The sequence below is a fragment of the Pelophylax lessonae genome (genome assembly GCF_965119305.1).
Source record: "Pelophylax lessonae genome assembly, chromosome: 13".
NCBI classification, from domain to species: Eukaryota; Metazoa; Chordata; class Amphibia; order Anura; family Ranidae; genus Pelophylax; species Pelophylax lessonae.
In genome coordinates this window covers 131,615,548-131,636,408 of record NC_138780.1, presented here as the reverse complement: position 1 = coordinate 131,636,408, position 20,861 = coordinate 131,615,548, and the positions used below count along the sequence as shown (strand labels likewise).

At 43.6% G+C, this 20,861-nt stretch overlaps 1 protein-coding gene across 3 annotated transcripts in view; it reads left to right on the top strand.

The window, feature by feature from the left end:
* NUMB (NUMB endocytic adaptor protein) overlaps positions 1-20,861 on the top strand; it is a 211,229-nt gene that overhangs the window by 125,465 nt on the left and 64,903 nt on the right. For all 3 annotated transcript variants that reach the window (XM_082275025.1, XM_082275026.1, XM_082275024.1), the window contains exon 3: positions 18,048-18,183. In XM_082275025.1, coding sequence (XP_082131151.1) covers positions 18,058-18,183 — 126 coding nt within the window. In that variant the 5' untranslated portion in view covers positions 18,048-18,057. The remainder of the gene's footprint in view (positions 1-18,047; positions 18,184-20,861) is intronic.

Here is a 20,861-nt window from a genome sequence, read left to right as displayed (position 1 = left end):
GACATGTTGGCTTACTGAAGAGTATGTCCATGTACAGTATAGAATGCACTCGGTCTGGGCTCCTTTTGCATAAATTACTGCATCAATCTGGCATGGCATGGAGGCGATCAGTCTGTGGCACTGCTGAGGTGTTATGGAAGCACAGGTTGCTTTGATATCAGCCTTCAGCTTGTCTGCATTGTTGGGTCTGTTGTCTACCATCTTCCTCTTGAGAAAAGGCCATAGATTCTCTATGGGTTTAGGTCAGGTGAGTTTGCTGGCCAATCAAGCACAGTGATACCATGATCATTAAACTTGTAATTGGTACTTTTGGCAGTATGGGAAGGTGCCAAGGCCTGCTGGAAAGTGAAATCAGCATCTCCATGAAGCTGGTCAGCAGAGGGAAGAATGAAGTACTCTTTAATTTCCTGCTAGAGGGCTGCGCTAACTTTGGACTTGATGAAACACAGTGGAACAACACCTGCAGATGACATGGCTCCCCAAATCCTCACTGACTGTGGCAACTTCACACTAGACTTCATGCAACTTGGATTCTGTGGCTTTCTGTTCTTTGTCCAGACTCCAGACCTTGATTTCAAAATGAAATGTAAAATTTACTTTCATCCAAAAAAAAAAAAAAAAAACTTTGGACCACTGCGCAACAGTTTTTGTCCTTTTTCTCCTTTGCCCAGGTAAGACACTTCTGACATTTGTCTCTGATTCAGGAGTGGCTTGACACAAGGAATGGGATAGTTGTAGCCCATGTCTTGGATACGTCGGTGGCTCTTAAAGCACCGACACCAGCTGTAGTCCACTCCTTGTAAATTGCCCCCAAATTCTTGAATGGCCTTTGCTTTACAATCCTCTCAAGGCTGCGGTTATCCCTGTTGCTTGTGCACCTTTTTCTACCACACTTTTTTTTCCTTCCACTCAACTTTCCATTAATATGCATGGATACAGCACTCTGTGAACAGCCAGCTACTTTAGCAATTACCTTTTGTGACTTGCTCTCCTTGTGGAGGGTGTCAATGACTGTCTTCTGGACAACTGTCAAGTTAAGTCTTCCCCATGATTGTGTAACCTACTGAACCACACTAAGAGACCATTTAGGCCCCTTTCACACATACGTGCCAATTTCATCAGTTCAGGCACGGTTTTTTAGTCAACATCAGTTTTTTATCCTTTGTCAGTTTTTTATCCTTTGTCAGTTTTTCATCCTTTTGTCAGTTTTTTTTTTCCGTTGTCACCTGTTTTTCATCCAATCTGTTTTTTTAACAGATGAAAAATAGGGCTTTCATCTGTTAAAAAAGCAAAAACAAAAAACGGATGTTGACGGAAGCGGATGTAAATGAATGATCATTCATTTACATCCGGTTTTCCATAGGAATGGATGGATGAAAAACGGATTAACTAAAAAGGCTCAGCATGAACTAAAAGGCTCAGCAAACCTTAACAGGTGAGTTAATTAGCTGATTAGAGTGTAACACCCGGAGTCCAGAATATTGAACTTTTTTTTACAGTATTCTAATTTTCTGAGATACTGAATTTTGGGTCTTCACTAGCTGTAAAGCCATACTCATCAAAATTAAAAGAAAGAAATGCTTGAATTATATCACTCTGTAACTCATTTATAAGAGTTTTTTTACTTTTTGAATTACTGAAATTTACTTTTTAATCTAGCGTGTGTGTATGTGTGTGTGTGTGTGTGTGTGTGTACACACACACACTTGTAGTCATTGTGTTACAGTACGGATTAAGTTTGTTTTACGGCCTTGTTATTTTTATGCTGCCAAGGGCATATGAAATGAATATATAGTAATAAGACGGCGTGCAGAGAGGCAACTGTTTTAGATATGGTAATTGGAGGAAAGAGCCACTGGAGCACATAACTGACCCAGTTAATAATCACAAAATGGAAAATCTACACTATGGTCTGGATGGTGTGCTAGACTGACGCTGCCCAAGGCCAGTTGACTAAAATAAAGTGAAACTTGCCTTTATTGGTAGCTGCTAATCAATTATCAAACGGTGTCTTTCATACACAGAAATGTCAGTATTTTCATTCTAGCCATATGGAAAATTCCTGCATAATTTTTTTTTTTTTTTTTGTGAAAACCGGCACAAACCGCTATCAACTGTGTTTTTTGCTGATTTAGCTATCTCCCCCACTGAATGGCATTTAACCCAGTACTACAAACAGCGTGCCAGTGTTTGTCCCAGTATTCACTGGCAACAAGACTGATCTGAGTATTAATTGTGATAATAAGGTACGTGTGAGTGTTGGCAGTGCTCATTATCACTCCTCGAAATTTCACATGTTAGGTATTCACTGTTATAATGAAATACAGTTCCCTTTTCTCTCTATTCACTGTTATAATGAAATACAGTTCCCTTTTCTCTCTAGTCATATGTAGCTCAGTACTGGCAAGCAGTTTAGAATATTTCTTAAGTGCCGGTAGAACTATGACCACAATAATTGCATATATGATGCATCATATTCACATAGCAGTTTTTGTTCTACACTACAATCCCCCCCCCAAATATGTGGTGTTCACTGATTGTGCCTCCTGAAACTCTTCTTCTCCAAACTTCTGTAGTTCATATGGCAGGTTCTGTGACACAGCGGTGCATATCCAAAGGGCATAGTAAATGTGTCACTTGGATTCTTGGAAAAGTAAATTTACAAAGTACACTACAACTACAGTTGAATTATAGTTCAGATTTATAGGAGTAGGATGGAACTAGTAGGAAATCAATGTGGAAATTAATATACATAATTGTTTTGCATTTTGACCATAGATGCACTTTAATTCAAGTGACAGACCGCATGTAGTGTGGTTTTAAAGTTTTGCCCATGGTTACACTTTGCATCTGTTGAAGCGGTTGGGTATTGCAGGTCTTAAAGTGGTTGTAAAGCCACACTTTTTCTTGCTATAATCCCCTGTTTTAGATTAAAATATGTGCCCCATTGTATGTTTATAAAAAAATATGTAGCTGTTTACCTTATTTCAAAGCTTCCCTGTTTGGACAACTACAGCGGAGTCACATGATCGCCGAGTGGCACTCAAATAATCAAATAAGGTATACAGAACATAAATTGGGGCACACCAGGCAGGATAAGCCAAGTATTTTAGAAGGTAGAAAGGGCCAAATTACACAGCACAAGCACAGTGCTGTACAACATTTTTTAAAGGAACAGAATCCTTTTTTTTTTTTTTGTAGTTTATAACAGCTTTTTTTGCTTTTTAAAATCCGGTGTTCCGTGAGAATTACCTACCCCATGAGAAAAACCTACCCTCGTCACTTCCGGCCAGCTGAGCAGCGCAGCAGAGCGCATGCGCCCAGCCCCGGATGCCTAATGGAACAGCTGAGGAGCTGACTAGTGCGCATGCGCACTAGTATGAAATGATCACGGTGTCCGTGAAAAAAACCTACCCACGCGGCAGTTACATTAAAACAGCTGTGCTGCACTATGAGTCATCTCCGCTCCTGTCCCTGTCACTTTCCTGATCTTGGCTAGTAAATATAAAAGCGGCTCTCGGCTCCGTGATTTATCTTTTCATACAGCCGCCGCCGCTTTTATATTTACTAGCCGAGATCAGGGAAGTGACAGGGACAGGAGCGGAGATGACTCATATTGCAGCCCAGCTGTTTTAATGTAACCGCCGCGTTACACACACTGAGGGTGCACCGGAAGTGACGAGGGTAGGTTTTTCTCACGGGTAGGTAATTCTCGCGGAACACCGGTAAGGGTTACAACAGCTTTAGCTTCAAAGCAATAATGTGTAACCCGGGCATCACAGTTTTCACTGCTTGCCCTATTTTCAACTTGCTGGAACATTTTTGACATATTAGGCTCCATTCACACCTGAGCGTATCGTTTTTCAGGTTTTTTTTTTTTTTTGGGGGGGGGGGGCTTTTTTGCAGGTGTTTGGAAGCAGGCATTGACTTTTAACAGAAACACTTGTAATCTGCCAAAAAAGAAGCTCCCATACTTTTTTGAGCTTCAGGTGTTTTGCTTTGCTGATGTGAACAGGGGCTTTGCTGATGTGAACAGGGGCCATTGAAATTAATGAGATTTTGCTTGTTGGGCATTTTTAGATTTCTGAGATGTGTTTTTTACGAGCTGAAAAACGCTCAGATGTGAACAGGGCCTTAGTGTTTCTTTCTAGCCAAAAAAAAAAAAGTTAAAGGGATTACTGTATGTTGTTTTTTCACATACAAACCCAATTCCAAAAAAGTTGGGACACTGTACAAATTGTGAGTAAAAAAAGGACTGGACTAATTTACAAATCTCAAACTTATATTTTATTCACAATATAATATAGATAACATATCAAATGTTGAAAGTGAGACATTTTGAAATGTCATGCCAAATATTGGCTCATTTTGGATTTCATGAGAGCTACACATTAGGGATAGACCTATATGTTTTTTCCAGGGCTGATAACGATATTTTGGTCACAATGTATCGGTATCGGCCGATATGAGCCGATATTTTGCACATTCAATCACGCATCCAATGCAGAGTGACCAGCGCCCCCATCCACATGTCACCAGTGTGCTGTCTATCATAGGTAGGAGCTGGTCCAGGAGGCGGAACTTTGTATGACAGCGCCTGCGCCGGGTAAGCAGAAGAACCCTGCTTTTTGTGTTATCAGGCGGCTCTCTAATCCCCTTCCCCTCCGGAGGCAGAAATATCGGTCATATTGGCCAAGTTTGTGGCTGATACCGATACTTGGAAAAAAAGTGAATATCGGCCAAAGCGATAATCGTTCGATCCCTACTACACATTCCAAAAAAGTTGGGACAGGTAGCAATAAGAGGCCGGAAAAGTTAAATGTACACATAAAGAACAGCTGGAGGACCAATTTGCAACTTATTAGGTCAATTGGCTACATGATTGGGTATAAAAAGAGTCTCTCAGAGTGGCAGTGTCTCTCAGAAGTCAAGATGGGCAGAGGATCTCCAATTCCCCCAATGCTGTTGCAAAAAATAGTGGAGCAATATCAGAAAGGAATTTCTCTGAGAAAAATTGCAAAGTTTCATTTTATCATCCTCTACAGTGCATAATATCATCCAAAGATTCAGAGGAACAATCTCTTTGCGTAAGGGTCAAGGCTGGAAAACCATAGTGTATGCCTGTGATCTTCGGGCCCTTAGACAGCACTGTATCACATACAGGAATGCTACTGTAATGGAAATCACAACATGGGCTCAGGAATACTTCAGAAAACATTACCGGTGAGCACAATCCACCGTGCCATTCGCCGTTGCCGGGTAAAACTCTATAGGCCAAAAAAGAAGCCATATCTAAACATGTTCCAGCAGCGCAGGCGTTTTCTCTGGGCCAAGGCTCATTTAAAATGGACTGTGGCAAAGTGGAAAACTGTTCTGTGGTCAGACGAATCAAAATTTTAAGTTCTTTTTGGAAAACTGGAACGCCATGTCATCTGGACTAAAGAGGACAAGGACAACCCAAGTTGTTATCAGCGCTCAGTTCAGAAACCTGCATCTCTGATGGTATGGGGTTGCATAAGTGCATGTGGCATGGGCAGCTTGCATATCTGGAAAGGCACCATCAATGCTGAATGTTCTAGAACAGCATATGCTCCCATCGTCTCTTTCAGGGAAGACCTTGCATTTTCCAACAGGACAATGCCAGACCACATACTGCCTCAATTACAACATCATGGATGGGTAGAAGAAGGATCCGGGTACTGAAATGGGCAGTCTGCAGTCCAGATCCTACACCCATAGAAAACATTTGGCGCATCATAAAGAGGAAGATGCGACAAAGAAGACCTAAGACGGTTGAGCAACTAGAAGCCTGTATTAGACAAGAATGGGACAACATTCCTATTCCTAAACTTGAGCAACTTGTCTCCTCAGTCCCCAGACGTTTGCAGACTGTTATAAAAAGAAGAGGGGATGCCACACAGTGGTAAACATGGCCTTGTCCCAACTTTTTTGAGATGTGTTGATGTAATGAAATTTAAAATCAACTTATTTTTCCCTTTTTAAAATGATACATTTTCTCAGTTTAAACATTTGATATGTCATCTATGTTGTATTCTGAATAAAATATTGAAATTTGAATATTGAAATTTGAAACTTCCACATCATTGCATTCTGTTTTTATTCACAATTTGTACAGTGTCCCAACTTTTTTGGAATCGGGATTGTATCTACCATGCTGTTTTTACAGTGTATCTAAAGCCAAAACCTGTTAAAGTAGTTATTGTATACTGTATAGAAATGTTGACACTCCTTTCGAGTTGTTGCTCACTGTTATGTTGCCCTTGTTCCGTGATTGAAGGCACCCCAAAATATTGTGAAACTTCAAATGCATTTTTAGGCTTCATGTACGCTTGTGTTGCTTTCTGACGCACGATCTGCCTTCGGATCGCGTTTCGGACCGCAATTTGTAAGTGGTGTTTTATTGCCTCCTATCTGCCTGTTTTAAAGATCTAATTATTGGACAACTGCATGGGCTGTGCGCCGTTGCATTGTAGTGACATCCATTTGAATAGGTCGTGCTCGGTGGGTGGTACTGCCCCCTGAGCATGACGAGGTATAATTCCTGTCCCGACTGTGGCAGCAACAGGGAGGGAGCAATTCAGAGGCAGTAAAAACATGGCCCAACCGCAGGGTTTTACTGCCCCTTATTTACAAATGTAGAAGAGCAAGAGCAGTGTTTAAAATGTATATTCCTGAGCTAAGGGCATATTTACCTGCCAGTGCTGAGTTTCCCTTCTTTGTACATTTCTAAATTTATAAAATAGCAACTGCCTTTACCAGCCTTTCTCAACCTTTTTACCCCAGGGGAAAGCCTAAAATAAATTGCAGGTCTTCATAAACCCTTCGTAAAAAAAAAAAAAAAAAAAAAAAACAAATTTAATTCACAGGGTCTAATGGCAAAAATACTACTTACATTGGTGGTTAGGAAGAATGCTACCCTAACAGTGGTGGTCATAATCGAATCTGCCCACTGTGGTATGCTGTCAGTCGAGTAAAGCAGACCTGATGGGAAACTATTCTCTCAGTTCCCCATCATGCTCCACCTGCTCGTTGACAAGTAATTTCTTAAATATAGGCATTGCCATCACCTGTTTCCCCGGTTTTTACATTTTGCTTTCTGCTAGGCAACTTCTTGCCTGAAAACTGAATGGAGCCAGGGATAGAGGACTGTGCGGGAAGCTGTCACATACTTGACAGTTTCCTAACAGTCACAGCGCTTTGAGTTTTGGCTTGCCTCTTTACACCAGCTCCGTGTTCTTTATTACTGCCAGTTTCCTAATCTGAGAACTGGCAGTAATTCTTAAAGAATTTTTTGCTGCCATAGTGACAGATTGCTAAAGTAGCGGTAGTAAGAGCTGCCTGAATTTGCCGCGTATGACGCTAATGTTACAGACACCGGAGTAAATGCTTGCCTGAATTAGTCTGGGGTAGTTTCTAAATTAACTACCTCCAGAAAAGTGCCATTAGGGCTGTTTTTAGATTCCTCTAACGACAATGTTCTGATTTTTCACACATTGTACGTACATGGTGTGTGCAAGTGGTCCAATAATGAATCAAATCTTCCTCTGAAGTTTTATAGTACATTAAGAAAGTATAACTAAACATTGAAAATATGGGTGTTTAGTTAATACAAATAATTAAAAGAAATTTGGATATATTTTTAAAAGTTTTCCATTACCCTACTTGGGTTGAGCCTTTTTGCTACAGCAGGGGAAAAAAATTCCTTCCTCATCACCCCGAGAGGCAATCCGATATTCTCTGGATCCACTTTACCTAATAAATATTAGTACCCGTTTATATTATGTACACCTAGAAACCACCTCTGGAGGGAGTCTATTACACATTTTCACAGCTCTTACGGTGAAGAAACCTTTCCGTATTTGCAGACGAAATATGTTTTCCTCTAGACATAAAGATTGCCCCCTTGTCCTCTGTGTTGACCCTAAAGTGAATAACTCAACCCCAAGTTCACTAAATGGACCCCTTATGTATTTATACATGTTGAGATCATATCCCCCCTTAATCTCCTCTTCTCAAGAGAAAATAAATTCAGTTCCTCTAATCTTTCCTCCTAGCTGAACTCCTCCATTCCTCTTATCAGTTTGGTTGCCCTTCTTTGCACGTTCTCCAGTTTCCCGATATCCTTTTTTAGAACTGATGCCCAAAACTGAACTGCATGTTCAAGATGAGGTCTTACTAATGATTTGTACAGGGGCAAAATGTTATTGCTCTCTGGAGTCCATGCCTCTGTTAATACAAGAAAGGACTTTGCTTGCTTTGGAAACTGCAGCTTGGCATTGCATGCTTTTATTAAGCTTAGGATCTACCAAAACATCCAGATCCTTCCCCACTATGGATTCCCCCATGATGCATGCATATTCTTAGCCCCCAAGTGCATAACTTTACATTTCTCAACATTAAACCTCATTTGCCACATAGTTGCCCAATGAAACAGTGCATTGAGGTTGGCTTGTAAGTTGGAGACATCCTGTAAGGAAGTTATTCCACTGCAAAGCTTGGTGTCCTCTGAAAAAACTGAAATTGTACTTTTAATCCCAGACCCTATATCATTTTTATAAAGATATTAAAAAGGAAGAGTACAGCACTGATAACCTTAGACCATTCAGAGTAAGAATTATTACCCACTACTCTCTGAATTCTATCTTTTAGCCAATTTTCTTGACATTTACAAACTGATCTTTCCAAGCCTGTAGACCGGCGGTCACTAAATGGCGGCCCGCGCGATGCTTCCGCCGGGACCGCGAGCCCGCTACCTAGTTCTTCAGTCCCCTCCTCGCTGCGGCTCACTCACAGCCGGTGTCCTGTCGGGCCGCGAGTAGGGGGCATGACGTCACGCGCGCGTCCCGCCCCCTGCTCCTGACTGCGGCTCCCTCACACTCGGGCAGTGAGCTAGGGCGTGACACTATGTGCACGCCCCGCCCCCCTGTTCGCTGCTTTTTCCTCAGCTCCTGGCTGCAGTTCAGGTATGTGGAGCACATTTTAGGGGAGAATAGCTGCACAAGCATTAGTGTGCAGACTGGCATATTTTGCCATATTTTGTTCTGCTCATTAGAGTGCCCCATAAAAAAGAAAAAAATGTGCCCAACAGAGTGCTCCCTTGACATAAAATGTGCCCATCAGCGTGCCCCTTTTTTTATGCTAAGGAGCACGCTGATGGGCATATTTTATGTTAAGGGGCACTCTGATGGGCATATTTTATGCTAAGGGGCACGCTAATGGGCATATTTTATGTTAAGGGGCACGCTAATGGGCATATTTTATGTTAAGAGCAATGCTGATTTAAATGTTTTGTTTTGCCCATCAGTGCCCCCTAACATAAAATGTGCCCATCAGCGTGCCCCCTAACATAAAATGTGCCCATCAGCGTGCCCCCTAACATAAAATGTGCCCATCAGCGTGCCCCCTAACATAAAATGTGCCCATCAGCGTGCCCCCTATTTTATGTTAAGGGTCACGCTGATGGGTATATTTTATGCTAAGGGGCACGCTGATGGGCATATTTTATATTAAGGGGCACTCTGATGAGCATATTTTATGTTAAGGGGCACGCTAATGGGCATATTTTATGTTAAGGGACACGCTAATGGGCATATTTTATGTTAAGCGCAATGCTGATTTAAATGTTTTGTTTTGCCCATCAGAGTGCCCCCTAACATAAAATGTGCCCATCAGCGTGCCCCCTAACATAAAATGTGCCCATCAGCGTGCCCCCTAACATAAAATGTGCCCATCAGCGTGCCCCTTATTTTATGTTAAGGGTCACACTGATGGGAAAATTTTATGCTAAGGGTCACGCTGATGGACACATTTTATGTTAAGGGACACTCAAATGGGCATATTTTATGTTAAGAGCAACGCTGATGGACACGTTTTGTTTTGCCCATCTTTCTGAGTCATAGCTCAGACTTCAGATTCGGACCTCGGCCCAAAGAAAATTTTAGCGACCGGACCTCCTTGAATTTTAATTCATTACCCCTGCTGTAGACTTTATCTTGCACATAAGCCATAAGTGGGCAACGATGTCCAACGCTTTTGCAAAATCCAAGTAATACTACATCCACAACCCCCCTCTGTCCAAGGTTTTACTTACCACCTCATAAAAAGAAATCGGGTTTATTTTACAACTTCTGTCTTTCATGAATCCATGTTGTCATTTTTAAATTATTTTTGTCCAGCAAGAACTACTCTGTGGTCTTTTATTAAACTCTCCAGTATCTTCCTGACTATAGAAGTTAAACAGGTCTATAGTTACTTGGCAAAGACTTTGATTCCTTTTTAAATATAGGCACCACATTGGCTCTACGCCAATCCAGTGGTACTATTCCAGTCCTTACGAGTCCCTAAAAACCCATGGATTTTCAGAGAGAAGAGCCCAACACAGGATAAACGTCCTCAAAGCACTTCAAAGTTAGCGCCCCAGGCTCAGAAGAGTAAAACGGGGACAAGGCATGTCAGATCTCAGTTGTTTGCTGCGGAGTAACCTTCTGTCACGACATTCCAGATCGCCTTCACCTTTGCCTCACTGTACTCGCTCAGATCCGAGCCAAGAGTGGTTACGGCATCTGAAAGCTTCCAGGAAACGCAAGTCTGGCTGCAAGCACAGTAGAAGATCTTCTTCCTCTTCCAGAGCTTCTTCACCAGTTCGGGAAGCCAAGAAAGCCTGTTGGGCTTGTCCAGCTCAGGCCCTTCTGGGGAAGCTGCCCAGGATAATGCTGCAGATGCATGGCAGGTCAAATTTTACATTAAAGCTGCTGTCAAGGAGGGGATCAAGAAGATCAGCTCCCCCTACACTGTCATCTGTATCGGAGGATTCGGACCCAGGAACGTCTGTGCGTCACAACCTGGATGAAGACGGGAAGTCTTACCCTTCGTAATCTGAGATTGAGCCAGAGTCTCATGCATTTCACTTCTTTAGTTCCCTCCAAGGTACAAGCAGTCAAGGAAACTATGAAATGGTGGTAGGAGGACTCTCCTCCTAAGAAACAGCGCAGATATTACCCGGAATTGAAAAAATCAATTCCTTCCTTCCCTCCCATTTTTGTGATTCAAGAAATTGTGGAAGATGAATGGGCAACACCGGACAAAAAGCTAAATGTTTACAATAGGGTCAGTTTTATATCCTTTCAGCTCGAAGGATTTGGAATTATGGGACACTACTCCTAAGGTGGATGCTTCATTGCAAAGGTTGGCCCGCCATATTACACTTCTGTTAGAAGATTCTGTCTCTTTTAAAGATCTCATGGATTGCAGAGTTGACACACAGATTTAAAAATGTATACTCTGGCGGGAGGAGCATGTAGGCCGGCTATAGCATGCACTCCTGTGGCCGCAGCCCTCAGAGCTTGGGTGGCGGATTTAGAGGCTGAATTTTTGGAAGAAGTGGTCAAAACTGGAAAATCTTCTTCTTTTGCAGTTTGAAAAAATAGCATTGGATTTTCTGGCGGAAGCAGTAGTAGACCAAGTCAGAATGGCTCATTCCGTCATGGCCCATGGAGATTTGTGGTTGAAGCATTGGTCGGCAGACAATACCTCCAAGCACAGCCTTTGCTCGGTCCCCTTCGATGGGAAACTTCTATTTGGCAAAGCTTTGGAGGCAGCTATTCACTGTGTCTCTGGCAGCAAGACGGGGTTATTCCCGCAGGAGAGAAGAGAAGGTCAGCACTTAAATTTTCCTAAAAGGACCAAGGAGGGGTTCAGAGAAGCTAGTGCGTATAGATCGGGTAGACCATTCTTCCAGCAATGGCAAGGAGTTAGTTCATCCTGCCAAAGCCTACGTAGCCCAAGTCCAACCAGCCAACAAAAGCTGCAGGCAAAGACTTCTGAAGGTATCTCCGCCCAGTCTTCTCAGATAGGAGCAAGGCTAGCTCGTTTTGGGGACGTCTGGGCGGTTGGAAGTATGGGACATCTGAATTCTGACCATCATTCAAAGTGGCTATCGTTTAGAATTCGGAGGAAGACCCCCCTTTAGCCATTTTTGTAGAGACCAGAGTTCCAACTTGTCCAAACAAGAGACAATGTTTGCTAACCTACATAAAATAATTCTTAATGGCAAATGCCATTCTCCCAGTTCCATGACAAGAATGTGGGCAAGGAGTTTATTCCCCTTTATTTTCGGTAGCGAAAGCCTCGGGGGGGTATCAGACCAGTCTTCGACTTAAAATGTTTTAATTTCTTTACAAAAGTTTCACCATTCAAAATGAAGTAATTGGAAATGATAATTTCTGTGGTGAAAGAAGGGGAATGGATAACTTCCATTGACTTGGCGGATGCCTACCTTCATGTTCCTATAGATGCAGTTCACCATCGCATCCTCACGTTGGCCAAAGAGCGCTTGCATTTCCAATTTCAGTGTCTTTTCTGCCTCTGCACTGCTCCCAGAACATTTTCAAAGGTATTGTCGGCTGTCTCCGCGTTGTTGAGGATTGAAGGCAGTCGGCTGTCTCCGTGTTGTTGAGGATTGAAGGCATACAGATATCCCATCGACGACTTCTGGTTGTAGGCTCTCATTCTGGAACACGTGGCACTGACCTGGGAAATGCTCATTCGTTTTGGGTGGCTGATCAGTTATCAGATGTGCCCAACACAAGTGTTGAAGTATCTCAGGGTATAATTCAATACGATTCTAGGTCAAGTATTTCTTTCTCACAGAAAAGTTCTGGAATTTAAGAATCGGACAAAAGCGGTGATGTCCCAAGTCTTTCCTGACATCGAGGGAGTGCATGCAGTATATCTGCCTCCTGTTCTCCATGATCCTTTAGTCCCATGGGCCAGGTGGCGAAGGAGGTTTCAGTACAATTTCCTTCTCCAATGGGATCACCGTTGTATGTCATATTGTACGTTCCGTTTGCATAGTTCCCCACCAGATCCTTACAAAGGGAGATCCTGATCAAATGGAACAAGGATCCGCTGTCATTGGACAGCCTGATTTTGAGTCGGGGGTTTGAGGGGAATCTCTCCTATGGTGGCTCCGCTCCCCAGCCCTACGTCTGGGAAAATCTTTTCTTTCCCTGTAATGGACTGTAATCACCACAGATGCCAGTCTGGATGGGGAGGTGACTTGGGAGTGTGTTCGGCCCAAGGTGTCTGGACTCGGGAGGAGTCCAGGTTACCGATCAACATCCTGAAAATTCGGGCTATCAGACTTTGTTTGTCTCAATGGACAGATTGTCTACAGGGGCACCCTGTACAGATGCAATCAGCCAATGCTACAGCTGTGGCATATGTCAATCATCAAGGGGGGTTACAAAGAGTGCCCTAGTGGCTGGCATCTTGAGTTGGGCAGAGCGATATGTTACAGCTCTCTCTGCTGTGCATGTTCCGGGGGTAGAGAATTGGCAAGCGGAGTATCTCAGTAGGCAGACGTTGGATCCGGGAGAATGGTTTCTTCATCTGGAGGTATTTCATCAACTGTGTCTTCTGTGGGGGATGTGGACCTGCTTGCTTCCGGTCTCAACAGGAAGGTGCAGAGGTTCGTGTCAAGATCTCAGGATCCTTCGACAGACACTCTGGTGGCCCCTTGGGGTCAGTATCGTCTGATTTACGCCTTTCCTCCAATACTACTTCTGTTAAGACTTCTACGCAGAATCGAGGTAGAAGGAATTCCAGTCATTCTGGTGGCACCAGAATGGCCTCGTCGGTCTTGGTACGCAGGCCTGATAAGTCTGGTAACAGACCTCCCTTGGAAGCTTCCTCTCAGGGAAGATCTTCTGTCTCGAGGACCAATCTTCCATCCTGCTTTACGGTCGCTGGCTTTAACAGCCTGGCTATTTAAAGACAGGTGCTGAAAGACAGAGGGCTGTCAGTCGGTGATTCCTACACTGTTGAAGGCTCGGAAATCTACTTCCAGGAAGGTTTATCATCCAGTTTGGAAGGCGTACATTACTTGGTGTGAGTCACAGGGGGTTCTCCCCGCTACTTAACTGTGTCTCGCCTGTTGAAGTTTCTTCAGTTTGGTTTAGATCAACATTTGGCTCTGGGCACTATCAAGGGCCAGATTTCCGCCTTGGCTATTTTTTTTCAAATGCAGTTGGCAGCAAAGTCATTGGTTCACACTTTTGTGAAGTGAGTTCGCCATCTGGCTCCTCCCGTGTGATCCCTGGTACCTCTGTGGGATCTCAATTTTGGTTCTGTCGGTGCTTCAAAAACCTCCTTTTTAAAAATATTTCAGAAATTCTTCTGCTCACTCTATCGCAGAAGGTGGCTTTCTTAGTAGCTATTTCTTCGGCACGTCACGTGTCGGCAGTTGGCTGCATTGTCCAGTCGGTCACCTTGCTTGGTGATTCATAGGGACAAAGTGGTGTTGCAGCCCTGTCAGGCATTCTTCCCTAAGGTTGTCTCGGGGTTTCACGGGGTTTCATTTGAATGAAGATATTGTGTTAGTCCCTATGTCCTAAGCCTAAACATACTAAGGAAATTGCCTTACACTCCTTAGATGTGGTAAGGGCGGTTCAGGTGTACCTGGCGGTGACTGAACCGATTTTGAAAATCCGTTTCTTTGTTTGTTCTTACGGATGGACCTCGTAAGGGGCAGGCAGCATCTGCTGCAACGGTTTCCAAGTGGATCAGGCAGACGGTGATCCTAGTCCTTTAAGGGTCAGTTTCCTCCTTTTCCTGTTAGTGCATTCTACGAGGGCTCTTGGTGCCTCCTGGGCCTTCTGTCATCAGGCATCAGGGGTTCCGGTGTGCAAGGCGGCTACGTGGTCATCTGTACACACATTCACAGAATTTTATAAGGTGGATGTATTTGCATCTTTGGATGCAGTGTTTGGCTGCAAAGCTTTGCAGGCTACGGTTGCAGAGGCTTCCTCTTCTTGAAGGTGAACATTTTTTCTGGTGGTGAGCTCCAGTTGTGCCTAAGTTGAGCTCCTGTTACCTGGTTGGCTGTTTAGCCTTGTTGGGAATTCTGTGTTTTTCAGTTTTTTTTTTTTCGAACCCCCTCATGTTAACACTGCTTTGGGACATCCCAATGGTCTAAAGACTTGAAGCTGTCTGCCAGTGAACGAAAGCAAACTGGAGTTTTGTCTTACTGTAAAATCCTTTTCTCTGAGGTTCACTGACAAGACACATCACTCGCCCCTCTGTTGGGGTTGAGTTATTTTTCTTCTGACACTGCTGGTTACAAACTGGAGTCCTACAGCAGGAAGTGATGGTATACCTCTGGGACTGCCCCAGGGGTGTAACCAAAAAGGTTTCTGCCTAGTTCTACTCCTGAAGGGAGACCGCATAATACCCAATAGTCTAAAGACTTTGGCCCCTTTCACACACTGAGTCCTTCAGACGGACTCCGTTTTTCTCAGCGGGGGATCGATCCGCTGATCCCCCGCTGAGCAGGCGGATGACAGCTGTGTCTCCGCGCTGTGTGCGGAGACGCAGCTGCCAGGTCCCCATGCATCTCTATGGGGGAATCGGATGGGAAGGACCGTCTGTCCGTTCTCATCCGATCCGCCAGACGGATGGAAAATAGGGTTTCCGTTCGGTTTTGACGGATCGGATGTCAGCGGACATGTCTCTGCTGACATCCGATGCCCCATAGAGATGAATGGGCTGTCCGTTCAGATCCGCCTAAAAAACTGACAGGCGGATCTGAACGGACTCCCTGTGTGAAAGGGGCCTTAAAGCGGTGTCTGTCAGTGAACCTCAGAGAAAAGGATTTTACGGTAAGTCAAAAATACAGTTTTTCTAAACTAAAAATATTGTTTTCATGACTGGTTTTATTTAGGGCAGTATATGTTTAGAGACTGGTATTGCGCATGCTCTGAAGTTTATATGGTCATCAGCAAATTGTAATCATTTCATAACCGGTAATATATATCATAATACAAATAAATTGCATATAAAGTGCATCACAATAGTGCAGTCCATCTCAAAAGTGCATCTTCAGTATCTTACAAAAGTGAGTACACCCCTCACATTTTTGTAAATATTTTATTATCTTTTCATGTGACAACACTGAAGAAATGACACTTTGCTAAAATGTAAAGTAGTGAGTGTACAGCTTGTATAACAGTGTAAATCTGTTGTCCACTCAAAATAACTCTACACACAGCCATTAATGTTTAAACTTTTGGCAACAAAAGTGAGTACACCCCTAAGTGAAAATTCCAAATTTGGCCCAGAATGTTAATATTTTGTGTGGCCACCATTTTCCAGCACTACCTAAACCCTCCTGGGCATGGAGTTCACCAGAGCTTGACAGGTTGCCACTGGAGTGATCTTCCAGTCCTCCATGATGACATTACGGAGCTGGTAAATGTTAGCAACCTTGCGCTCCTCCACCTTCCATTTAAGGATGCCTCACGGATGCTCAATAGGGTTTAGGTCTGGAGACCTGCTTGGCCAGTCCATCACCTTTACCCTCAGCTTCTTTAGCAAGGCAGTGGTCGTCTTGGAGGTGTTTGGGGTTGTTATCGTGTTGGAATACTGCCCTGCGGCCCATTCTCCAAAGGGAGGGGGGGGGGGGTCATGTTCTGCTTCAGCATGTCACAGTACATGTTTGCATTCATGGTTCCCTCCATGAAATGTAGCTCCCCAGTGCCGGCGGCTGTAGGCAAGACACACTTGTCCTTGTACTCATCACCTGGTTGCAGCCATACAAGCTTGACACCATCTGAACCAAAAAAGTTTATCTTGGTCTCATCAGACCACAGGACATGGTTTCAGTAAACCATGTCCTTAGTCTGCTTGTCTTTAGCAAACTGTTTGCAGGCTTTCTTGTGCATCTTTAGAAAAGGCTTCCATCTGGGACGACAACCATGCAGACCAATTTGATGCAGTGAGCAGGGTATGGTCTGAGCACTGACAAGCTGACCTTCCCCCCCCCCCCCCCACCCCTTCAACCTCTGCAGCAATGCAGGCACCACTCATACGTCTATTTCCCAAAGACAAAGGCCACAAGGTGCCATGTTGAACTTCCAGTGACCAATATGAGAGAGTGAGCGATAACACCAAATTTAACACACTTGCTCCCCATTCACACCTGAGGCCTTGTAACACTAACATGACACCAGGGAGGGGAAATGGCTAATTGGGCTCTATTTGGACATTTTCACTTAGGGGTGTACTCACTTTTGTTGCCAGCGGTTTAGACGTTAATGGCTGTGTTGTTGTTTTAGGGGACAGCAAATTTTACAATGTTTATCAAGCTGTACACTCACTACTCACTACTCACTACTCACACATTGCAGCAAAGTGTCGTTTCTTCAGTGTTGTCACATGAAAAAATAGTTACAAAAATGTGAGGGGTGTATTCACTTTTGTGAGATACTGTATATATCAAAGCAGGTAACCGTTAATTCTATAGCGGTGATGTGATAACTATATTCACTTGCTTCCAGGTAAAGTGCTTCTTGTGTGAATATGTAATACCAAAATGGTGTACTTTCAATTCCTTGTGACACCTCTGTGCTCCCAGAACTCACTTTAAAGTGGCGTTCCAGCCTCACCCCCTCCCCCTCCAAAGATGAAGTCAGCAGCTACACATACTGTAGCTGCTGACTTTTTTAATATTAGGACACTTACCTGTCCTGGAATCCAGTGATGTCGGCACCGCAGCCAATGTTTCCATCGGCTGTCAGGTGCTTCCGCCGCCATTGCTGGAGAGGGAACCCGGCCGTGAAGCCTTGGATTGGCTCGGCGGCGTGGGAAGGAGGAGGGGCCAAACTTCCGAGGGATGACGCCGCAGCGCCATCTCCCTGAAGTGGGGAAGGGTGCCTGTCAAACAGGTAGGTACCCGTTACCCCCCCTCTGAAAGGTGGCATCGGAGGGGGGAGGAAACAAATGAGCGGAAGTTCCACTTTTGGTGGAACTCTGCTTTAATGAGTAATCAAATAAGCCCTTTGGTTACAATACTCAGGGTGCTGTTCCATCGATTCTAGCCTGGTTCCAGGTTTGTCAGACATGTTTAGGTAATCATTGATAGTGGTCCCTTTTAAGATGCCGTCCACAAGGCAATTCTCTCCAGAGGGTGTGTATTGCTTGACGCCATGGTTTTATTTAAGGCTTAATCTAGAAATTTTTGTGCTCTTCAGGTTGTCAAAGATGAACAAACTTCGTCAGAGTTTTCGGCGGAAGAAAGATGTGTATGTTCCAGAGGCTAGTCGACCCCATCAATGGCAAACGGATGAAGAATCTGTCAGGATTGGAAAATGTAGCTTTCAAGTTAAGGTAATTAAATTGTGGTAAAACACCTTATTTCTGTTCTTGGTAGATTGATACATTGGGGTTGATTTACTAAAAGTGGAGAGTGCATAATCTGGTACAGCTCTGCATAGAAACCAATCGGCTTCCAGTTTTTTTTTTTTTTTTGTCTAACCCTAATTGAACAAGTTGAAGTTAGAAACTGATTGGCTACCATGCAAAGCTGCACTAGATTTTGCACTCTCCACTTTTGGTAAATCAACCCCATTTTGGGCAATTTATATTCTTTCTTATTTTTACTTGCATTCACAGGAGAATAATAATTATCAGAGCATTTGACGGTTTTCCTGTTTGTCTTAACGGGTTTACTATATTATCTGCCTTGTGTTTACAGGTAGACCACTCTTTTTGCGGTTTGCCCTGAGGAAATGAAAATGCTGTTAAATATTACCTCTTTTCTGCACTGAAGCTGTACTAAATATACCTCCCAGTCAAAGTTTAAAATTGAGCATGGATGTGCATTCAAGGCATAAAGTTGTTTTGCTTTTAGGTCAGTGCACTGCATGCAGAATTTTCAGACACGGGGTGAAAAAAAAAAAAAAGCTGTAGAAATAGTGCTTGTTACAACTGCCCAAATATTGTGTGGAAGCTTGTGATTTTAAAGAAAAATGTGGAAATTTAATTTTACTATACAGTTTACTGACATAGACCATGGGTTATGGGCTCATACCTTCAGGTGACTGTACACTGGCAAAACTCTTGACAAACCCCCTAAGCTGCCTCCCCTATAACCCTCACTCACTCCTGTGTGTCCTCAGTTTTGTTCTAGTGTCTGTAGATGATGGACCTCTTCTTCCCAGGAAAAAACAACCTCCCTACTTTTTTATTTATTTTTTCTAAGAATTCTTCAACCTCAATTTTTACAGAAGCAGTGTATTCAGATTGGTAAAACATTGGGAGCTGTACCCAGACTCCACGCTGTGGGGATGGCCTGTAATGTTGCCTTGGGCACTGGATCCTGCATGAATGCTCACTTTGGCACTTGGTGCAATGTGTTGAGTTGGCTGCAGGGTCCAGGATTTTTCCCTCCTCCAAGGATCCTCACAAAACTCTTTATAAAACTCCCGTCTTTCTTTTTTTGAATAAACCTCTAACTATTTCACCCAAAGGTATCTTTACCTTTAGGTAACCTATGCATAGAAAAACTGAAAATCTCTTAAGAGCTCATTTTAGGATGGCGGGTTCACTCAACAATCGCTACTTTGTCTGTCAGAAGGCAGCCACCTGGATCTGGAACATGTGCAACCAACCTGATCCTGTTTTTCAAGATCCTGCTTTATCAGAGCACCTTCAGCAATTGCCTCCTCTTTTACTTACTATGTTGAAGCTTTAGAGCCGGGTCACACTATTGCGATGCGGGAAGGCTGCGAATTCGCAGCCTTTTCCCGCATCGCACACGCACCCCCGGCAGTTCACACTGCCATATGCGATCCGCTGGGGGTGTCAATGTAATCTTAACGACACCCCCAGTTTGATCGCATATCGCAGTGCGATCGTGCAGTTCGCACAGGATGGGATCGCACAAGTGTGAACCGCTGTGCGATCCGATCCTGATGCGGCTGCAAAAATGCCTCCTGTGCGTGTTTGCACCGGGTGCGATGCGAATTTAGCCATACAAACTGTATGGCTAAACTCGCACCGCACAGCTGATCGCATGTAATGTCGGAGCAGTGCGCTCCGACATTACATGCGAACCCGGCACTCGCATCAGTGTGAACCGGGTCTTACTAGTGGTCACCACACAAATGTCCAGGATGGCTTTGATTTCCATGCATGCATAGATGTTCTATGGCCTAAAGCCTGTCTGGCTAAAGTTGCATACAAAAGACCTCTCATGATTAGCCATTGAGGGAGGCTATCTTTTTGGTGAAGCTTTTGAAGACCTTATTAGAGATGTTGCTGAAAAAAGAGGAATTCCTACACAGAGGACGCTGCCAAGTTTCTCCTCCAAAACCTCTACACTTTCTAAGGCCTGTTTCACACCTATACAGGTTGGGGTTGATGCATATTCCAGGTGCATTTTGCATTTTTTAATAAACATTTTTGATTCATTGAAGTCTATGGAACCAAAAACACAACCTGTGAATCCCTGGCCCTTTGCATGAAATGCACAGATGTGAACATGACGCATAGGAAACCATATTAAATGGACCGTAGTGTTTCTGCAAAACAGAAAAGCACAAAAAAATTCATAGGTGTGAACCAGGCCTTGGGATAGAGCACTTAAGAGTTCTAGAAATCCTGTTTTCTAAGATACTACTTAACTGCTGCAAAACAACTGATACCCACTTTCTCGAAAATGTCTGTCTACGATTCCTGCATTGACATTATCGGTCAATGCAGTTAATGATATCTTGAGAATAGAAGAACTTCTGACATTAGATTCCGGGGACAGATTTAGAGATTTACTGTTAGCCTGGGTTCAATTCACCTCCTCTTCCAAATCCATAAAAAGGAAAATTTCCCTACCTCCCCTTCTTTTCTTTTTTTTCCTCCTCCATCTCTTACCCCCCCCCCCCCGCTAATTCCTTACAGCATTAGCTCCTAGTTCAGGAGCTCTCTTCTTACCTCTCCCCTTGATTCTTTATCTTTTATTCCTCTTTCCTTTCTTCTGTTAATTTCTCACTTGTTATATTGATTCACTT